Below are 20,269 nucleotides of genomic sequence, written 5' to 3'. Positions count from 1 at the left end.
GCTGAATAACTGGCGTTTTGAACATGGCAATATTCTTCTAATTGGAGGAGTAAGGACCATCCTCAAAACAGAGGGAAAAAGCTATTAATTTTTTTACTATTTAATATGTTGAAAGTTTTTGTTTAATATTCTGAAAACTGTATGAGTGAGGATACATAAATGCACCTGTGCAGGGAATGTACCTGTGTTTTAATTTCAAGGATTAGTAGATTGTGAAGAATAAAGGGAAATTTTTTAAAAGAAGGGGGCTATGTGACAGTTCTGTTTACTGGGTCTGTAACACCTATTGGGACACGGTGACATTCTCATGTGACATTCAGAGGCCTCCCATAGCTTGAGTGTGCAAGTTTAAGTTCATGACAATTGGCAAGTAAGAGATGCCTGCCTGGAACTTAGATCTGGACTCATGCTGTAGTCACCATCCACTCTTGGGTCTGGGAATGCAGAAGTGCTCCTGGTTCCCTGTTCCACACATAGCATTTGAGGCCCACAGGAATGTGTTGCTCTTCAAGGTTTCTCTGAAAATGCCAGCCCTTCAGGGCAAAAGGTTCAGGGTTTTGGAAGTGTGCTAAAATTCACGGCACAAATCCTGCTTTCATTCTCTCAGTGGTGGTGCCTTGCTCACAGAAAATATTTGATAGCCCTTGACAGGCCACCAGACAACCTCATTTCTAACCTGCTTTCAGCAGAAGGGTTGGACTAGATAAGCTCCAGAGGTCCCTGCCAACTTAGACTGTCCTGTAGCTCTGTGGTAACTTAGGAGAGAAGGATGGACTCAGAAGACAAGTCACAGGCCTAAGAAGGCCTTTGATATGTTAAAAGGCCTCACTGACTTGAAGCCTTTGGCAGAATGGAGGGATAAATATGTGTGGAAATGTATTATTTTCCATCTCTATACACACTTCCCACTGGCTTCCTTAGTGGTAACAGGTTTAAAAGCCAAAAGTGTCAGGTGTAATGCTCCAGCACTGTGTGACCCACGTGGTTATAAAAGAGAGTGTTAAACCAGTCCAGCAGTCTTGAGGCAGTGTCCTGGGCAAGTCCTGTCTCCCCAGAATGACGAGTGAGCACAGGCCTGCATCCCGGGAGAGTATCAGCAGCCTCAGATAAGAGAGAGATATCAGTATGCTTAAGAGCTTGGGGATCCACTGTATTGGGATCAAATGAGTATCCTCATATAACTGAGAGTTTCCAGCACATTCATGCAGCACGCAAATTATCAAATTGAAACTTTTATCGCTCTTAGAAATGAGAAGAGCTTAATGGTTGCTTCCGCATATCTTTATTTTGATGGAAGAAGGCAAATTACTGTTAGAGAAAACTATAAGTTTAATTCTCCAGCAGAAGCTATAAGCATTTATCCTTAGCTTCTTAAAAATTAGCAAGCAGTTTAGCTTTAGTACTGTCTGATAACAAAAGTATGGTAAGAATTGCATTTCAAGCAACTTTTATTGTATCATTGACATTTATCATTTGTTATATTAATTCTTCATTATATTACACAGTTTTTTTCTGGAAATTCATTTAATTCGATGCATGTTGTCATGTACTTGTTACTTATGGGGCTCCATGCTAGAGAGAGGAATTGTTTTTTTCTTAAGGAAGAAAGGACTCATCTAAATTGGACTGTCAGCTTCTCAAGGGGTTCTTCTGCTTTATTTTGAAGACGTCTTTCTTGACAGGTAGCTACCTTGTTCCAGTCCACAGAGGAAAATTCTGTCAGAGATCTTGTCATTGCCCGTACTAAAACTGCATCTTCGGGGTTCTCAAATGGTACTCTGCAAAAAGAACACAGCAAATGTCCATTATCTGAATGTTTCCAAACTACTGTGGAACTAATATACAATACACAGTGTAGAATGTGAAGTTGGCAGTCATGATGACACTAATAGTGAGGATTTAAAAATTTAAAATTTTCAGAAGGTTTTCTTCTTTTACCAAATTTCAGAAAGCAAAACAAAATGAGAAAAGGTTAGAACCACAGGATTCTAATGGGGAAAAATCAGGTATAAGTTATTTAAAATACATTTATAGTAAACTTAAAGCGAAATAATATTTTTCAATTTTTTCCCACAAAAATTATAATTGTATACTTTTAATACTCTGATTCAGTTGACATGATTCAAGCAATTTGATACTGATTAATGCAAATGCACATTTATTTTGCTGTGTATCTTTTAACTAGCCCTCAGGCAAATCTCCATTCTCCAAGCTCTGAATCCAGAATACTGTGAGCTTGTGTTGTTCATGTATCCTGCCACAGCTGTAGTCTGCGAGAGGAAAGCAGCAGATGCGCATCAATGTAGGATTGACAAGGACTTTGTGTTAGACCAAAACCTTCCAACTCAGATACAATACTAAATCTTATAAGAACTTGTTTCTTAGAGGTCATTTTATAAGAACTTATTTCTTAGAGGTGTACCAGTAGTAACACACACCTAATATGAACCACAGGACTATCTCCACCAAGTTTAAAGCACTTTGCCATGAAAAGGCGCCTTGCAAAGCTTCAGCATGTACATAAATAAGACTCAAGGAAGCCGTACATCCATTCTACCAATGAGGACAGCTAACTCCACTGAAAGCAGGTAAGAATTAATCTTTCAACACAAATTAGCTTGATTTTAAATAGCTGTACGTAGTACTGTCAAAGGATACGTAGGATATGTAGGGTTTTATTATTTCCTTTAATGCATTTTTCAAATCTTTTCATATGTAAAGCTAGAAAGTAAAACTAAGCCTGACATCTAAAGTTTGTAAATTTACTCTTATAAAGATTGCATCTACAATGTCATCACATCAAAATGCAACCTTTCTCCTGCCTCAATAAAGACAAAGATAACCGAGGTAAGTTTTGCATTTATTTCCATGATTTTGAAACTGAAAAGAATAAAAAAACCATCAAGTACAGACTAAAAAAGCTTCATTCTTCAAGTCACAATATTTTTCAGAGAGTATGTATTTTGAACAGCCACTCAGGGGAATGTTTTCTGGGCCATAATATAGAACAGATATTCTGATGCTCTAATACTTAGAGCATGTTTTTTCTAGTGATCAGTATTTGATCTTACAAATAAATGGCAGTTGTATGTACCCACTTCCAAATGTGGAATACCTTTCAATATTAAATTTCAGACACCAGTGGGTAGGCTGCCTCATCAGAATAGTATAAAGTTGCAACTTTATTAAATACAAAGGCCTAAAATTTCTCTTAAAAGCTCATTTTTGCTGGATATTTCCTCTGGTTAGGGTATTTTTTAGGCACAAGAAGAGGAAATTCAGTAAATGCTTCAGAGATGCAAAAGGAAAATAAATCAAAAAAATTACTTACTTATTTGTGTTATCTCCAAATTCACAACCTATAACAAAAAGTTCAATTAAGACATTAATGGCTGTACAGCAGTTTGAGTAGCTCAGGATTATCATCCTGATCCTAATTTGCTTGTTCAAATTAATTGAAAACTAGCAGATGATTTGAAATGTTTAAGATCATATTTTATTAAATTACTGTGGAAGCAAATACCTGTCGGAATTTTTTTGAGTTTATGTAGTTCTCTTATTTCCCATAGACATACATTTCCATGCTTTTTTTCTTTCACTGAAAATGATGCCACTGTCTCTATAAGTGAATGATTGCATACTAGAGATAAAGACAATTGTACGCCTACTTTGATAATCATCAGCAAAACAAATAAATTATTATATATTATCAAACTATCCTCCTTTTCCCAACCTCTCCAAAATTACTGTTAAATACACTGCTTTCAGCTTTACTATTGTGATATATACATTTAAAAAAACTTGCAGGTATTTTATTACTTTCCAAACTTCATCTACACTACTTTTTAAAATGCTATGATTTAATCTACGCACAATATTGGTTTTCTTATCTTTAAAACATCAAAAAAGCAGACAAGATTGTGCGCGATTTCAAGGTTTGTTCTGGATTGTGATACAGTACAAGTCACAAGGTTCCTGGTGGTATTCACCTGCTTTCTTGTGCCCAGGTCATGCTGTCTTCCAGATCTGAATGTTATAAGAACTCTAAAAATTGCCTTATATGCTATTATAAGAGATCATTAAAATATTCTCAGCTTTGAAAGCATAAAAAGGAATCTACTCATAAAATTAGGCACAATAAAATTTAAAACACTAGAAGAAAATACTTGCTTTGAGAGATTATTTTATAAAAACACTAGAGGGCATCAAAAGTCTATGATGCTGTCACTGGCCTAGAAGTGTATTGAGATGGTTTAAGTTAAATAAAAGTAAAACCAAACACTCACAAGACACATACTGGGGAAAAAAATGTTCATCTATCTTTAAAGGTAATTCTGTAACTACAGGGAGCGACTAGAACTTATTTGCCTCATACTGTCAGTGTAAGGACTAATTTGTTTCCTGTTGCTGCTACTACTACTTTATGAAGCAATTTGGTTGAGTTCTATTCTATTACTAAAGCCAATAACTTCTTATCAGATGAATGAAAAAAACCTGTTTCTAATTCTAATCACCTAAAAATGTATGCTTTTCCTTCTATTATTATAAATACCTGAGGGCATTATCAGTCTTCTGGGTGGGTGAATGCATCTTCTGGATCCCACTGGAGTCCCCAGGGGTGTCTTTACTCTCTTCCCAAAAGCTATTGACTGCACGAGCAGAGACCTTTCGGGGTTATAAAGATGAAATGCTGATTCCCTTTCTCTTTGTGTAACTACTGTTAAGGGGAAAAAAAAAAATGTTTCCTACCAATTGAAAAGGCAGCATGCAAAAGGTGATTCACTTTTTTTCTGTGCAGAGTTCTGTAACAATAGCAGTGTAAGTTTCATCATTTCACAACAATTCAAAATGGGAACATGGAGTGATACTTTCCAAGGCTTTAGGGTGAAGCCCTGTACAATAAAATATTTTGAGTGCAGTTGGATCACAAGTTTTAAACCAAGAAACTAAAAAGCTAGACTTTTCATACTACTTAAATGAGATCTACTGCAGAAGTCAGTAAAGATTTGGAAGTTTCTTTATGAATAGCAAAATCAAATCCTGGTTTAAGGCCAGTTCAATTCCCACTGGTCAATTACAGAGAAAACTCTAGGAATGCAATCAAGAAAAAAGCTTGACATTTTCCTGTTTTGCACTTTAATTAAAAATAACTTTAAATTTTAAACAAATAGTTTAAGGCTGTTAAATAAAATCGGGGATAGTAACTTCAATTATGTGAACTTTATACTAATCCAGTACTTCAGCTATGGAACAGAAGTGAGCTAAAGGTTTAGAACAAGTAACTGGCAGAAGCATTTTGAATGCAGGGACGTTTTGGAGTCATGGTGTCTAGGGGACCAATTAGAAAGGAACTGCAGTAGTCATGCCTGAAGGTAACAGAAGTGTGAGCACATGTCTTGTGTAAAGGCGACAGCCAGGACTATGCTGTGGTAATGTTCCACAGATGGTGAAGAAGCTTTGTAATGTTAGAGAAATAGTTCACTAAGTGGGAAGTCCAGGAGGCTTGATACAAATAATTGGAAGTCTTAATCCAGGACTGATTACAGTAGAACTGTATTTGGAGATTAAGTCCAGGAAGTTTTACGGAAGTGTTTCTAGACATGTAAGTGTAACACATATTTTTCAGTACATTAAGCTTCATTCATCACTCCCCAGTCTAAAGTGATCATTAGTAACACAGTCTGACAGACGTGTTAAGCACAGCTGTAACAAGAGACCAAATACTCGGGACTGGAGGTACCAGTGCAAAATGACAGGGTAAGCAAATGGCCACATGGTCAGATCCAGCAGCTCCTCATCAACCCCTGGCACATCCTGTGGCCCATCCACCATCTTTCCTTCATGACAGAGCTGCACAGTCTTCCAGCACCTGCACATGTCCTGCATCTGCCTTGCTCAAGTCCTATGTCCTGATTCTCTTAGAGGCTGGGAGCAGGTTTTCAAGATGGCCCTGTTTTTCCTTGCTACCTTCTTATAAGGTAGAGCTGGGGCAGGAATCAACCCCTTTCTCAGGGCTCTCGAGTAATTTTCAGTCCTCCCACCAATCAAATAGCTTTCCAAACACCAGAGGCAAAAATCACCAAAGGTGATTTTCTGGGTTCATTGTGACATGTTTATGGATTCACTGATTTCACATCTGGCTTTTCTTAAAACATTTTTTCTGCTGAATTTACAATAGACAATCTGTGAAAGAGCTCGTGATCATTTATGAACATTTATATTTGAAAGCATAGTCTGAATCTTCCTCATCAAGAAATGTGCATATTTAAACTGTACAGAAACATGCAGATAGCTGAGGATATTATCCATACCTAAGTAAATATGCTCACCCATGTGAGTATGCCAGTGAGAATGCACAAATGTAGGTACATGTTTCTAAGCACAGGCTTTTATCTGTCTTACCCAAATAGACCAAGACACAAGAAAAGCAAACACAGTTTAAGACGACAGAAATCAAAAGCCTTTGACAAAGTAAACTGTTTATGCCATGCAAACTCTGTTTACTTGACAAATCTTGCAAAAAATGGGTATCTGCTCATTAGATCTTTCGCTATATCAAAAAATGCATGTAAAAGAACAGGCAAGATAATTTCACCCATTTTTCCAAACTGATTAAAATCAAAAGCAACTGTCAATGCTTTGTGAGAAGAGGAAAGCAATCCTTACACTTCCTGTCAAGGAGCTGAACTGAAGGAAGGATGTATATGACATAAAGCCGGTAGTCTGGATCATATGCCAGAGGGTTTTGGAATAGGTCTGCAAAATGTATACAGAAAAAACAAACAATGTCACAAAAAAATCCCAAACCCAGCAAAAGAACAAAAACTTTACAAGGCAGGAAAATTAAAGATCACTAGGAACCAAAGATTTTGTACAAAATATTATCAATTCAAATTGTTCTTATGCTGGGCAAACAAAGCACAGTCTCTTTACAGGCATGAAATAACTAAACATGGACTTCAAGTTGGTTTATTGCAGAGTATGCAAAACAACACAGGCAAGAACTGAGTAAAGGTGTCATCGTGCACTTCAAACCTTTAAAGTTTTTTTCTATTTTTTAAGATATACATAAAAAAAACCACTGGGTGCTTGCCTTTGATTTTCTTATGTATTGTTAGCTGATGTCTATTTTAAATAACAGTAGTCTTTTAAGTGTGACAGCTTAAAGGTAAGACATAAAAGTTGTAGGGGGAGTGAGTTATTAAAAGCAGATGAGCTTTAGGACACCTAAGGCTTTTTCAGAGCTGATATAAAGGTGCTTTATCCCACAGACACAATATAAAATGCAAATACCCAGTCTTGTGATGTTTTGACAGAGATGAGTTTGAAAACTCAAGAAACTTAAGAGTAAAATGTTTAATGCGATCTAAGTTCTTCAAAACCTGGGTCCCCAATAGCTTACCTTGAGATACTAAGCTACAAAAGACCATTAGCAACTTGACTAGAATGCTTATGTTCAGGTTCACCTTACCTGTATAGCCAAACCTTTGCAACACAGAGACAGGTATCAATCCTGGCTGCTGCTTTGCCAAATGTGGAACACTTACCCAGCTGAATGCCAAATCAGTTTATTTCATGACAGTGATATCTAGGGTCGATTAAAATAGAAACTGGCTCATTCCCAGATCAGCTAACAAACAAACAAACAAGTGTTCTTGGGTGGGGCTTTTTTCTAAATGAAAGACATAATAATTCTATTTTTCTCCTTTAACAAATGCTGTTCTTCTAAGACAGTAAAAATAATCAGGATGCTGCCACCTTGAGATCAGAGAAGAGAAAAAAAAATCAACGATTTTGACAATTCTGCTGCAATTCTGACAAACTTCTGCTACATGGATCTGCTTTTGTCTTTTTGAGGAGAGGCTGTAGCTAATAGTCACTCTAGGGTAAAAAATCCTGTTACATGTAATTTTAGCAGTTGGGGGGGGAAGATGGTATTATAGAAGCAAATAAGAGATAGTAGAAGAAAAAAGTCTGAAAATATTCCACATGCATTTCTAAACTACAAGATGCCATTTTGTGTTCTTCAGGACAAGTATGACTGCCGAAGGGAGCGATTTAGCAGTTACTTTGAGGATGCAGTAAGGCTGGAACAGGCATTTTTGGTATATCCTGCACAGAAAACACCTGTTCACGTGTTTAGAGGAGAACTTAAAATATTTTAATGCTTAAAACAAATTTTTATAAGTCACTGACTTGAAATTAGTAAGAAACTCACAAGGTGGCAGCAAAAGAAAGTTCCATTTTTACTGAACAAAGTAGTGTACAGCTATTTTTTCCAGAAAGTGTTGATCAGAAAGAATATTATGCGTATATCTGATAATTCTGTTCTTGAGACTAGAAAATATGCAATAGCATTCCAGAGATAAAAATGTTTCAGAAAGATCTCTAAAAGTAGGTATATTTGGTAGTGGAATGGAATAAAGATTCAAAAGAGATTTTTCCAAGGCACAAACCAGCACTAAGCACTTGTGAATTTGGATGCTACTTGGATCACGTCTCTCCTCATCAACACTGATTTGTAGGGTTTTTTTAGAGAATGTGAATTTTTTTACTGCTTATTTTTACAATAAATCCAACCATTGTACAGATCAAGATGGTCTTGTTTTACAAAACATCTGGGATTAATTCCTGGTTTAGCTATCTACTTTCTTGTCAAGGTCATGCAGTTTTACTTCTACAAATGAGGGATAATGCTTTCTTCCTCCACAGTTTTGTCTGTTTTCTCTATTTGGAGTGTAGGAAAACACAGTGCCTATGCCACACGGGGCAGAAACATAGCAAAGAACAGTTTTCTGAGGTCTAGCAGCAGGATGTTATCAGCTGAGTACAATAAATCAGTTGAGACAATTTACAGAGTATGCAACAAAAATCTTGGATTCCGAAAGGGAGATGTGAGCACAAGGTGAGCCCATAAAGAAACCCTCTGTATCTCTCAAAGGCTGCAGTTGTGAGCAACACATGCAGTAAATCTTTCGAAGCTGAGTGCCTTCCCTAAAGGCCTGGTGAAGGATGGTGTTCTGCTACACATCCAGTGCAGGGCAGTGGCTAAAAATCACAAGAGAGCCTTGAAGAAGAGAAATGCAACATTTTGGCAGCTGGATGCTACTCCTGAAGTGAACAATAATAGTGTGTTTTAATATTCTGTTGTTCCCAAGAGCTACAAAGTTATAAAATCTTGTTAAGCATCCAGGAGCTCGGCTGAAGGCTAGCAAATGTTTGTTTTTTTCTTAAATGAGATTGTCTGGCAATAAAAAAGATCTACCTCATAACAGTGAGAACTGTCACTGGTTTTGTTTTATAAAAGTTAGTTATGGGCACAGCCCTTTTCAAAGCTACACAATGCAAATTCTGCACCTATTTCATATTTCTTAATATTGCAAGGAGTCATAGAAATTATATAGTAATATGATACGATATATAGGATCTGACTTTTAAAATTTAATTTGTTCATTTACTGATGCAATTTACTTCAAATGTGACTGCATTTTATTAAACAAATAGAGTACTGGTAACTTGAGAACTCATTATTATGAAATCTCCTTGAAACAAACACATTAACAATTTTTTCATGACTACAAAGGTCAAGAAGAAATAACTTTAAAGTTATGGTTATTAAGGTTATTAAGCTCCTTCCACTGTTACTGTTTACTATGGTACAAATCTTTGAACATTTTTTTTTAAATTAGGGTAGATTGGTATATTCTATATATTGTTTGATTGCTCTTTCAAACACTTCCTTTTCTATGGTGGTGGCCAGTCCAATTTGCACCCAGTTTTCACTATGCCTTTGTGACTGCCATTCATAATAACTCAGCAGCACTTTAACTATCTGCTATGTATTTCCCACAGATGCTTGCAACAAGTACAACAAACTTCCTGTGCTTGTTGAAGCTCCTTATTAATTTGTAGGGCTAACATTAAATTCAAGTGACTGCACCATTCATACATAGGATGTCTGTCCAGACTTTGCTTAATCACTTCAAACAACTGCATTCTTAAATGGACTATTTTTTCTATCTTGCATATAATGAAAAAAATTACTATAATTTGGCTGACATGTTGTCTTCCTAAACACTTGATATGTTTCTTAGTTTTGGCCCAGCGTCAAGTTCAATTAAAAGTGTACTTTTTAAGTCATATTTTCCTTTCCCACAAGCGGACATTCAGTTTTCTGAATGCTTAAGGAGGTGTTATGGCCTGGTGACATTCACCTCCTTAACCGTCACTAAGGCGTGAAAATCGTTTCCTGTTTTCTCCAAGTACTGAGCGTCTGTCATGACCTATGTTGACATTCCTTTAGGAACCACGGAAAACACTGCTTACATTTTCACATTCACTATCTTAATAGCATATAAGCCTACCTTCCCTGGAGGCTACTTCTTACATTGTAATTTACAGTGGCCACTTACAGTGGCATCAACACTGTCTTGTGTAACTTAATTTGAAATTTCAGAGATGGCGCTGTTTTCACTTCCAGCCAGTGCATCAGAAAATATGCCACTTAACAGACATTGTTGTGAAGAATACCAAAGTGTACTTATTCTTAGATTCTAGAAACCCACAGTCTGCCAGAGATGCAGAAGGGGGGTTCTATAAGCAACAGAATTAATGAGGCAGGAATTTGGGTTCTATAACCTATCACTCACACTCCCAACAACAATAACATCTATTTTTCAACTCTACCTCTATGATAATCTCACTCCCATGTTCCCTTATAAAGAGGCAGCAGTAAACTGCTTTGACACCCTCCAAGCTACTCATCCAGGATATTGGCTAGGCAGCAGCCAAAAAGAGTTAACTTCTGAGCTCATTTAGCAGGTTTTTCTCAGTTGAGGTAGTCTTTGTGGAATTTTCATGTCCTAGAGATCTCTTTCTTCAGATTTGTCAAATTTGGTTGAAATTTCTAATTAGCCTCAAAAGCTATTGGCAAATGATGCAGAAACAGGCAAGAAACATCCCGATAAGAAACTAAAATGCTACTAGTCATTGTTCTGCAGAATAAAAATAAGGTATTACTTAGAGTATGCAAGCTTATCATTCCTTTCAATTCCTTCACTGTTTTGCCAAGATTCTTTAACTCGTTGTTGTGAAGAAACAGAATCTGTAACGAACATAAGTGTTTCAGAGCACCTGAAATGAAATGAAAAATAATTAATCATTCTCACCATAACAGACTGCTTCTATTGGATAATTATTTTGTTATGCTGCACACTGAATTTGATGTTTTAGTTATCTATCTATGCTTGCCTTTTGGTAACACACTGCATGAGATATTAATTAAAAAAAATTAGAGATATTCAATATCCTTTTCATATTTCTAATCACATCCTTTAAACACAGGCCTAACTTTTTTTCATTTCAGTTCTTTCCATTTGCCCACATTACCCTTGCATCAACAAATCAGCATCAACTGCAAACTCTCTTCTTCCTCCCTTCCTTACTCATATATCCCAGTAATCCTTGATTAACTTCCTTTTACCTTGACCTAATATTACCTTTGCCTCACAATAGTATATAACCTTTGCCTCTCAAATAATAAATAGTGAATCCCTTAGAAAATAGTTCAGTTTCAAGTAATTACTGATGTATTAAAAAGTTATTACAAAATATTGTTTTGGCTGTCCCAGGCTATTTGTTCGCATCCTCACACCACATCAGGATTGGACATCACATTTTCCAAATTCTATACAATATTTCCTACTCACATTTCCCTATAAATGACACCCTTCTGTTTAACCACATATTATCATCTGTATTGTCTCTTTTATCCATGCTTGTATTTCGAAGATTAATTTTCTCAAAATCTCACAGAAACTAATCAACATCATTAATCCCTGCATTTTATAGGGACAGAGAAAAACAAAGTATTAACATTTAAAATGTCTAAAATATACAGAAATTTATTATGCTTTGGCCTCTTTGTTCACAAATTCATGAGTCTGGTAGAGCCACTTTCATTTACAACAGCAAGCAAAACTGAAATAGAAGTATAAGACAAATGCAAATTTTGAAATAAAATAAAATAAGTTTGGCATTAACTTTACAAAATACTTCTGGTTATAAATTCTCAATGTGCAATATGTGCATGTAAGATCAAAAATATTTTACAATTGCCTGACATAAAGTGAATGACATTTCATCCCCTATACCAGCATAAACATATCACCTTATTGCCACTCAAGTATCCTGGAACAATTAAATATCTAATAATTAACATGTATTGTTATGCATATATAGGAGCTTTCAACCAGTAAGTTACTTGCTATCATCAAGTTTTATAAATTTTAATGCCAGTACACAGAAAAGAAAGTATAGGCCTCTGCTCAACAACCTAAAAAGGGAATATTGGTACCTGATATATCTGTCAGTTCATTATTGTTGAGGTAGAGTTCAGTCAAGCAATAGTTTTTGATCAAGAAATTTAAATCTTGTATCTGAAATTAGAGTTAGGCAAACTATTATATGTCAATCTAAATGTAATATTGGAGAATTAATAAACATGGTCTCTTGAAAACTGCATCACTACAGGTAGTTTCTTATATTTCTGTTTAAGACTTGGTTTAAGGATTCTCTTGACAGCTGAACCTTTATTAGAAATACTAATTACACATCAAATACATGCAGTACAGCCATACCTAATTTTTTGAACTACAAATTTAATATTTTTATTTGGAAACAGATTTCCTTGAATGATTGGCCTTCACATTTTCTCTTCCTTCTATTCACATTTGAAATAATTTTTATTGTGAGGAGACCCTTGTAGGACATAATAATTCTTTGTTGGTTTATTCCTGATATTCCAGGATATTCCTGAAATATATCCTTAAATAAACCCAGCATCTAGTTTTTAAATTATTCCTTGACCTTGTTTTAAATTTCCCAAAATGTCATTTAATCAAATTTAGAGAATCAAGTACAATTACAGAAAAAAAAAAACAAACGCATGGGTGTATTCCCATAAAGAGTCATCGCTGGTCCCTATGAAATCACATCCCCTTGCTTGGAGCTCAGTGCCTCCAGTGCAAGGTAAAGTATCTGCAATGAAATAACAAGTTGACCATTACCATAGCTGAGAATAGGGACTACTAATAGGTGCCCAAGTTTTTATCCTACAGTTTAAATGCAAGAACAACAAGCAGAAATTTATTCCTGACTCTACTTTGAATTCTGAATTTACAAATGCAAATTTGTTAGTGGGAGAATGTCCTTGAATTGTGCCCCTGACTCTAAAACAAATGTGCTTTGCTCTGTGCATCAACAGTATCTGAAAGCTGGAAGGAAGAGCATGAGGCAGAGGTTTTTCCACTCACTTGTATAGTGGTGTTTCCCTGTCTTTGACAAGTATAGATTTTAGGGTCACCTGAAATTTACTTTTTTTGTGATAAAACTATTGAATACAGAAAAACACGCTTCCTCTATTACAGCATTTAAGTGACATTTCTCCTAAGAAAAGCCACTGAGCGGCTTTTCCACACAAGTTATATAGAAAAACATAAGAATGCTCTTTGTTACTGCTTAGGTAAAAAACTGAGATCTGGGCAAAAATCAGATTGTTTTATCCTTTATGGTCAGCAAGATTAGTTCCGCTTAGTTATCAGGCCACTTCTTATTCCTTCACGTCCTTCAGAAATACAAGGAAAAGCCTTATTATACCTATGTTCAATCTTTTAATGTATCTATACTTTTGTTTTTTTTGAAAATAGTTGGATAACCACAGATCTTTTGATGAAGTTGACATAAGATGCCATATAATTGATGTTAGCCTGGGGCAGCAGATATACATACACTCCAAAGAGACATGGAATGTAAATTTATTTTTTCTGCTGCTCACAGATCTACTTATTTACCTGAGCAAGCAACTCTGGTGTTTTAAGAAGTTGAGCTCACTCTGAAAGTCATGTAAACTACTGTGCAGTAAGATAGTTTAAAGCAGGTTGGAATTCTTGGGGTTTTATTATTTTTCTTGCTTTTTAATTACCAGTGGCTAATGGTGAAAGTTTAGATTCAATTCAACCATTTAATAATGGTTGGCTATGGATATGGAGATTTCTAAATCAGATAATTCTACTGGTCAAGGAGATGTTTTTGTGTAACATACAATGTGCTTACAATTGGCTGGAAACTGTACTGTCTCGAGATTTTGACAGAGCATTGTCTCAAAACCCATACGGGATATAATAAATACTATAATCTGGATTTGCGCAGATGGAGAAAGTAAGGCATGTAGCTTGTGTAACTGGTTTAGGGCCATACACGCCATTGGAAACATGAGAAATTCATGTGGTCCCACTCTAACCACTCGCCTGGAAATCTCGTAAGTCCAACAAGTTTAGGTGACACAACAACCTGTGTAACAGCAGCAGATACCCCATCATCCCAAGCATTCCAGTGCTGCTTCCCATGCACAGGGAGAAACTAATTTCCAAGAGTTGTATGTCACCCTTTTGTGCATGAGGGCAAACAGGAGCCTCACTTCGACCACCATCCTGCCAGGAAATAAACTCTGCATAACTGCAAGGGCATGAAACAAGAGCTACGCCGTTTCCTGCCGTCCACTCCTGTCCTACAGCCGCATCACCCCTTGGTCTGTTCCAAGAGCTGCTGCTCTGCTGGGCAGGGTACACCAGCTACACTGGGAACTGCTTTCTTTTTATTGCTAAGGAATTAGCACAAAAACTCAGCTTCTTAAATAAACACAATTTATAAATCTGATGTGAATCTAAAGTATAATATATTAGCTTAAACTCTGGGATGTAAAAAAAAACTTTTCACATTTCACAGTTAAATATGCCTGGAAATTAAAAATAATTCATTAGCTTGACAATTATATAATGCTTTACGCTAGAAAAAAAATTACAAAATAATAATCAGGGAACATAGATGCACTGTTCTGCTCTTTAAATGAATATCTTATTACCTTATTGTTGTTAAGCCACAAATACTTTAACCTATTAAACTGTGAGAGACTTGGGATACTCCTTAGTCCTCTGGTGGAAGAAAAGAAAAAGAGTAACAAATTTCTTAACAAAAGTGCTTAATAATTTTATAAACAGTTTAATTTTTTTATAAATAATATTATACAAGAACTAAAAAGGTATAATTCTTAGAAGTTATATCAGAGAAAGACAAAAAGAACAAGATGGCAGAGACAGTGTAAGCATTCTACACACTTGCAAGCAACAAAATAAGTGATAAATTAATTGTTTTTCCATAATAGCATTTATTTTCTCAGGGAGTCTGAGTGCCATGTACTTTGCAGTTTGGAAATCCTGCTCAGAACACAGGAGGAGAAATTTGGCACCTTGAGGACACAAATCTAAAAGGAAAATTGCTTTGAAGGTGCAATGGGGATTGTCCAGCCACAGTGCCAAAGAAGCCAACAGAAGCCAGACACAGACCACATCAATGCACAGCTCTTATTATTTTTCATATTAGTGCATATTGTGAAATCTTTTGCCCTTTTCTCACTCCTCTCCTGCTCTCACATAAACTTAGTACATCCACTAAGGCTGAAACTATCTCCCATGGGCCAGTAGGGCTTTTTGTTTAATTGTGTATCTAGCGCTTTGAGCTTGCTAGTGTACTAAAAATAACAAATTACACAGAATATTACTGAGCTGCTGAGTAATTTTCACTAATTGCTCATCTTGATTTTTCATTGCTTTAAATAAATATTCTTAATTTCCACTAGAATAATTGTAGATTACCTTTATATGACAAATTTTAATTGACATAATAGAAATTTCCTTGTGGATTTTAATGTGTTGCAAGACTGGGACCAGTGTTTCAGAAAGAATGAACAGAATTGATAAAAATTAACCTCACATCATCAGCCTAAAATCATGTTTGTTTTCCAGCTGTGAAGCCTAGTTTCTAGCTTCCCATGCTGGTTTTTTTTGTTTGTTTTTTTCAACACACCCTCCAGGTATAGACAAAGGGGTGGACACCTTTCTTGATCTTGCATTTGAAAATAAAAAATCTGTCAAAAGCAAACCCTGCAAAGTTGAGGTGCTGTACCTTTAGTGTCCTTTATTTCTGAAAGTCAGATTAACCCATGCTGTTACTTCATTAAACACTTTATTTAGCTTCTTCAGATAATTCATAAAAACTAACCCTCCAAATACATACTTTTGTATCTATTGTCACAAGTAACCAGAAAAGACATTACTGCAAGTGGCACAGACAGGCAGATGACTGTTGACAGGACATACAGAACTCTTACAGAGCTACTATCTAATTCTCCTGTACACCCCTGCACTACTTTTCAGGAAGCAAAGCCAAAATTTCCTCATATTCGTTGTCACTGCCATTCTATACCTAGTTTACAGGTTTACATTTTAATTGGCTTTACTGCCTGTCTACTAACAGCCTCATTTTGACTATCTCCAAGCCTTGATCTGGGTTTTTTTGGTAGTATTTAAGGCATTTAATTTGCCCCAGGTAGAACTTAATTCCTCTAACATTTTAAAAGAGCCTGTCCCTTTCTAGATGCCTTCCAAACTTTGTATGTCTTTTATAAACTGATCCTTTTTGGCCTGCAGCACTCTTTTTCTACCTACTGCTAAGTTAATCAGTTTTCCTAGGATGACAGCTTTCAGTGTCCAAATTTACATTGTTTCATGTCCCTTTGAGAGTAGTGTTTTAAAAATATAAACTCATTCTCTCTTATTTGATTGACTTTAATTATTATTTTTTCACTTTCTTATTTCAGCCAGCAGAAAAATATGTCAAACCAACAGTTAAGGAGGCATGATCTGATACTGAGTTTGGCTGTAGTTCAAGTTTATATAAGTTAGTATAGAATAAAAGGAGTTCACTTCTATCCAATCATCAAAGAAGCCATCTTCCTTCATCTGTCTCAAAATGGTTTCATGGGAAGACAGATCACTTCTATATCTGCCATCTGATAATTTCTTTTTATTTATACCAAAAAATATGGCCAGTGAGGGCATACATTCAAGCATTTAAAATCAAAAAATGTGCCTAATAAGGCTGTATACACAGTCTTAATTCTCTTACGCATACACATTATAGTAATTTTCTTGTCTTGTTTAGAATATATATATGTATCTTGTAATTTTTTCATTATTTAAACTTCTCCCCTAATTTTTATGTTTTCTTATTTCTAAAATGCTTATTTAAAAGAAATTTGACAGTAACTACATGCTTTAAGTTTACTTTTCACAAAGCATCAAATACCTTCCCAGTGTAAATCAGGAGATGTGATAAGGAATTCAAACACACTAGTGGACACATTTAGATTTTCAATACCACCTGATTTCCACTAAAAACAAGCTAGACAATGTTGAAATTCCATAATACCTTTTTTTTTCTTCATTCATTGGACCCAGGGACCTTGAAAACCTTGTCCCAGAATTATTAAACTGCATTAGTTCCCCATATATAATATCAGCCTTACGAATAGTAGATGCAGTCGTGAGGCTGCAAACAGGTATGCAACACTTGGAATTATGCCCTGGCCAGAAATTCAAAGCACGCTTTCCAAAAACTTTGAAGTATGTCCTGTCATGCATTCATCCCTCAATGGTAGCCTCTCAGCATGTTCATACTACAACATACACCTCTATCAACCTAGATCACCCACAGGTTCATGAAAGCTTTGCCTTCCTTCAGCATGGCTTCTTCTCCTCATCTGCCCTACATCTCAAGCTATTTCATAAAGCTCTAAGAGGAGATCAGTTCTGTGATCAGTACTACTTGCCCAAAACAAGCATTCTTGCGCTTGTATTCACTTCATGTTGCCCTGCCCTCCCTTCAGTCCTTAACAGTAGAGATGCAGGTAATTTCAAAGGTGCTACCAATGAGTTTCGCTCTTGCAGTAACAGATTTCTTCAGGGAGGTAAAAAATTTGGCAGTCTTTAGACTCCGCAGGTTCTGTGTTTTTACATTTGCCTTCTTGATACTCCTTCCACCCAGCCTTAAAAGCCAGTTAGAACAGGTAGAGATTAGCCATCAAGCCTCATTCCTCTGCTCCTGTGGTAGAAGTTCATGCAGAACTCTGTGAACTCACAGATCCTGAAGCAACTCTGGGTTGCTGGAGATGGATTGTGTATCTAGAGCTGAGGCAGGTAACTGCTTCACTGTAAGAACAGTTCTGCTGTGTGTGTTACTGTACCTTCACCATTTCTTCATTCACAACGTGTATGGACTAGGTACAAATATGTTTTACTGGTATTTCACATATAAATGATGTTCAAAAAGTACCTGATACAGAAAGCACTATGAAAGGTTACAATTTACTGTGTGCTCTACTTTTAGTAAAAGTCAAAAGGAGAAACATATTTTACTTACTGTCTAGCCAGATACAATCCTATAACATCCCCATTGCTCTTAAAGCCGCAGATCTTCAGTTGGTTTTCTACTGCCTAACAGTATATAGTACATTTGTCAGTATAATATACTGCATCATTATGGATTCACTACAACATGCGCAAATTTAGTGTTTAAAGTAATATGCACAGCAAGAAGAACATATATATCACAGCACCTTGCAAACTGTAATATAGTCTGAGATAAAGATATTAAATTGGCAGTCTCTATTTTAAATTGATAAAAATAGCCCAACAATTATGGTAGACTTACGCTAATTTTCTTTTCCTGTGGAGAATCATAGTTGATAGACGTGAAGTGAGAAAGTAATGTATGTTGACTGTTGACAGGCTTCTCACTCAGGTCAGCCAAACCCATACACGTGATAAACATGAAACTGTTTACTTTGCAATACAGTTGCAACTTCATTCTATGCAACTTTACTATATACATGACATTGTAAAATTACGCATCCAGTACACTGCTTGTACATTATACGTTGAAAAACGTAGACACAATTTTTATTTTCAGAGTATATTACTGACGTGTTCTAATTTGTAAAAGCAGTGAAACCCATTAACAAGAGAATTATGGATCTCTGTTACTAGCGGCTGATAAAAAGTAAAATGTGTATCAGAAGAAATGGGTTTTCTACATGAGCTATTAGGCCCAACATCATTAGGATCACTATTGTTTAAACCACAAAACTGATACAACTTTACAAATACAAAACGCCTTGGGAGCACCAACAGGCATGTCGAGAATGGCCTGTACTGGCTGCACGACCACTCCAGTGTGTTCTGGGCATACTAAATATACACAGATTAACTTGCAAACGAGGGGAACCTGTGGCACTTTCTGAGCTGAAGCAGCCAAGCACTCCCGGGACTCCACACGGGCCACTTGTTCCACAGAGCGGGTGTGGGACAGTGCCCAGTCGCCCAGCACTCGGTATGGCTCCCAGATTGCAGCTGTCACGGAGGGGGAAAACCTGGGACAAATGGCTGTAGTTTTCTGTCTACATGGGCAAAATCTGCCTAGGGAACACTAAGTGTTCTCTGGAGAAAAGCAGCTGGTTTTTCTCTGGAGAAAAGCGACACCCCAAGCGTGCTGATGTCTGTCCCCGGCACAGAGGGACACACCCATGGAGAGCGTGGAGTGCCAATGGGGAACGCACACCTACTCCAGACAGCAGAGATCGCGGGTTCCGAGTTCGACAAGTCAGGAAGGCTGTACCCAAAGATTTGTATTTTGCATACTGCGTTACGTGAGATCTCATCCTCTCCCCGCCCTAGAGCCCTTCTCCGGTCATTCCCGGCTCTCCTCCACAGCAGCCGGCGGCCCTGGCGGGGCTGCAGACCTCTGGTGTGCCGCGGTGCCTGAGAAGGATCGGACCGGCTCGCTCGGAGGAGCCGCGCCCGCTGCCGCCCAGGGCGGTCGGGGGAGCCGAGCCCCTTCCGCCGCCGCGGGAGGACCGAGCCCGCCTCGCTTCGGGGGTGTGGTGGCGGTGCCGAGATCTCCCCGCTTCTCCCCACGGCAGACCGGGAGGGCGAGGCCGGGGGAGCTCCCGGGCCGGGCGGGCTGCGAGGGGCCGCGCCAGGGGTGGCCACCATTCTGGGCGGCAGCCGGGGGAGCGGCGCAGCCGGGGCGGGGGGAGGGAAGAGAAGGGGAGAGGCCGCCCCGCTCACCTGCCCGCCGGCGGGGGTGGCGGGAGCCGTCGCCATCTTAGAGCCTCGTCCTGGGCGGTCGCGGGCAAGGAGCGCGAGGCGCGGGGTGGGCGAGGGTGGGCAGGGCTTGGGGGGGAACAGGACGCCCTATCGATCCCCTGGAATTACAGAGTCAAAGAATCAATTTGGTTGGAAAAGACCTCTGAGGTCATGGAGTCCAGCCTGTGACCAAACACCACCATGTCAACTAGACTATGGCACTAAGTGCC

General features: G+C 37.6%; 1 protein-coding gene across 5 annotated transcripts; it reads right to left on the bottom strand.

The window, feature by feature from the left end:
- Positions 1–1,124: 1,124 nt before the first annotated feature.
- Positions 1,125–20,118, bottom strand: LRRC72 (leucine rich repeat containing 72). Of its 5 annotated transcripts, none has more exons than XM_027684875.1 (10): positions 20,022–20,118; positions 18,316–18,389; positions 14,921–14,990; positions 12,356–12,437; positions 11,020–11,133; positions 6,667–6,756; positions 4,553–4,717; positions 3,524–3,619; positions 3,332–3,359; positions 1,125–1,778 (listed from the first exon to the last, which is right to left on the bottom strand). In XM_027684875.1, exons 1-10 carry the CDS (start codon positions 20,055–20,057, stop codon positions 1,613–1,615), a joined length of 921 nt encoding a protein of 306 aa, XP_027540676.1. In that variant the 5' UTR covers positions 20,058–20,118; the 3' UTR covers positions 1,125–1,612. The 5 variants fall into 5 exon arrangements, with proteins under 5 accessions (XP_027540676.1, XP_027540675.1, XP_027540678.1 ...); XM_027684874.1 differs by lacking the exon at positions 20,022–20,118 and adding an exon at positions 19,517–19,733; XM_027684877.1 differs by lacking the exons at positions 6,667–6,756; positions 20,022–20,118 and adding an exon at positions 19,517–19,740.
- Positions 20,119–20,269: the final 151 nt, after the last annotated feature.

This window comes from Neopelma chrysocephalum, unplaced genomic scaffold (assembly GCF_003984885.1).
Source record: "Neopelma chrysocephalum unplaced genomic scaffold, ASM398488v2 Primary Assembly neopelma1_67, whole genome shotgun sequence".
In the NCBI taxonomy this organism is placed as follows: Eukaryota; Metazoa; Chordata; class Aves; order Passeriformes; family Pipridae; genus Neopelma; species Neopelma chrysocephalum.
The sequence above is the reverse complement of the archived record's forward strand: the minus strand, read 5'-3'. Positions and strand labels throughout refer to the sequence as shown.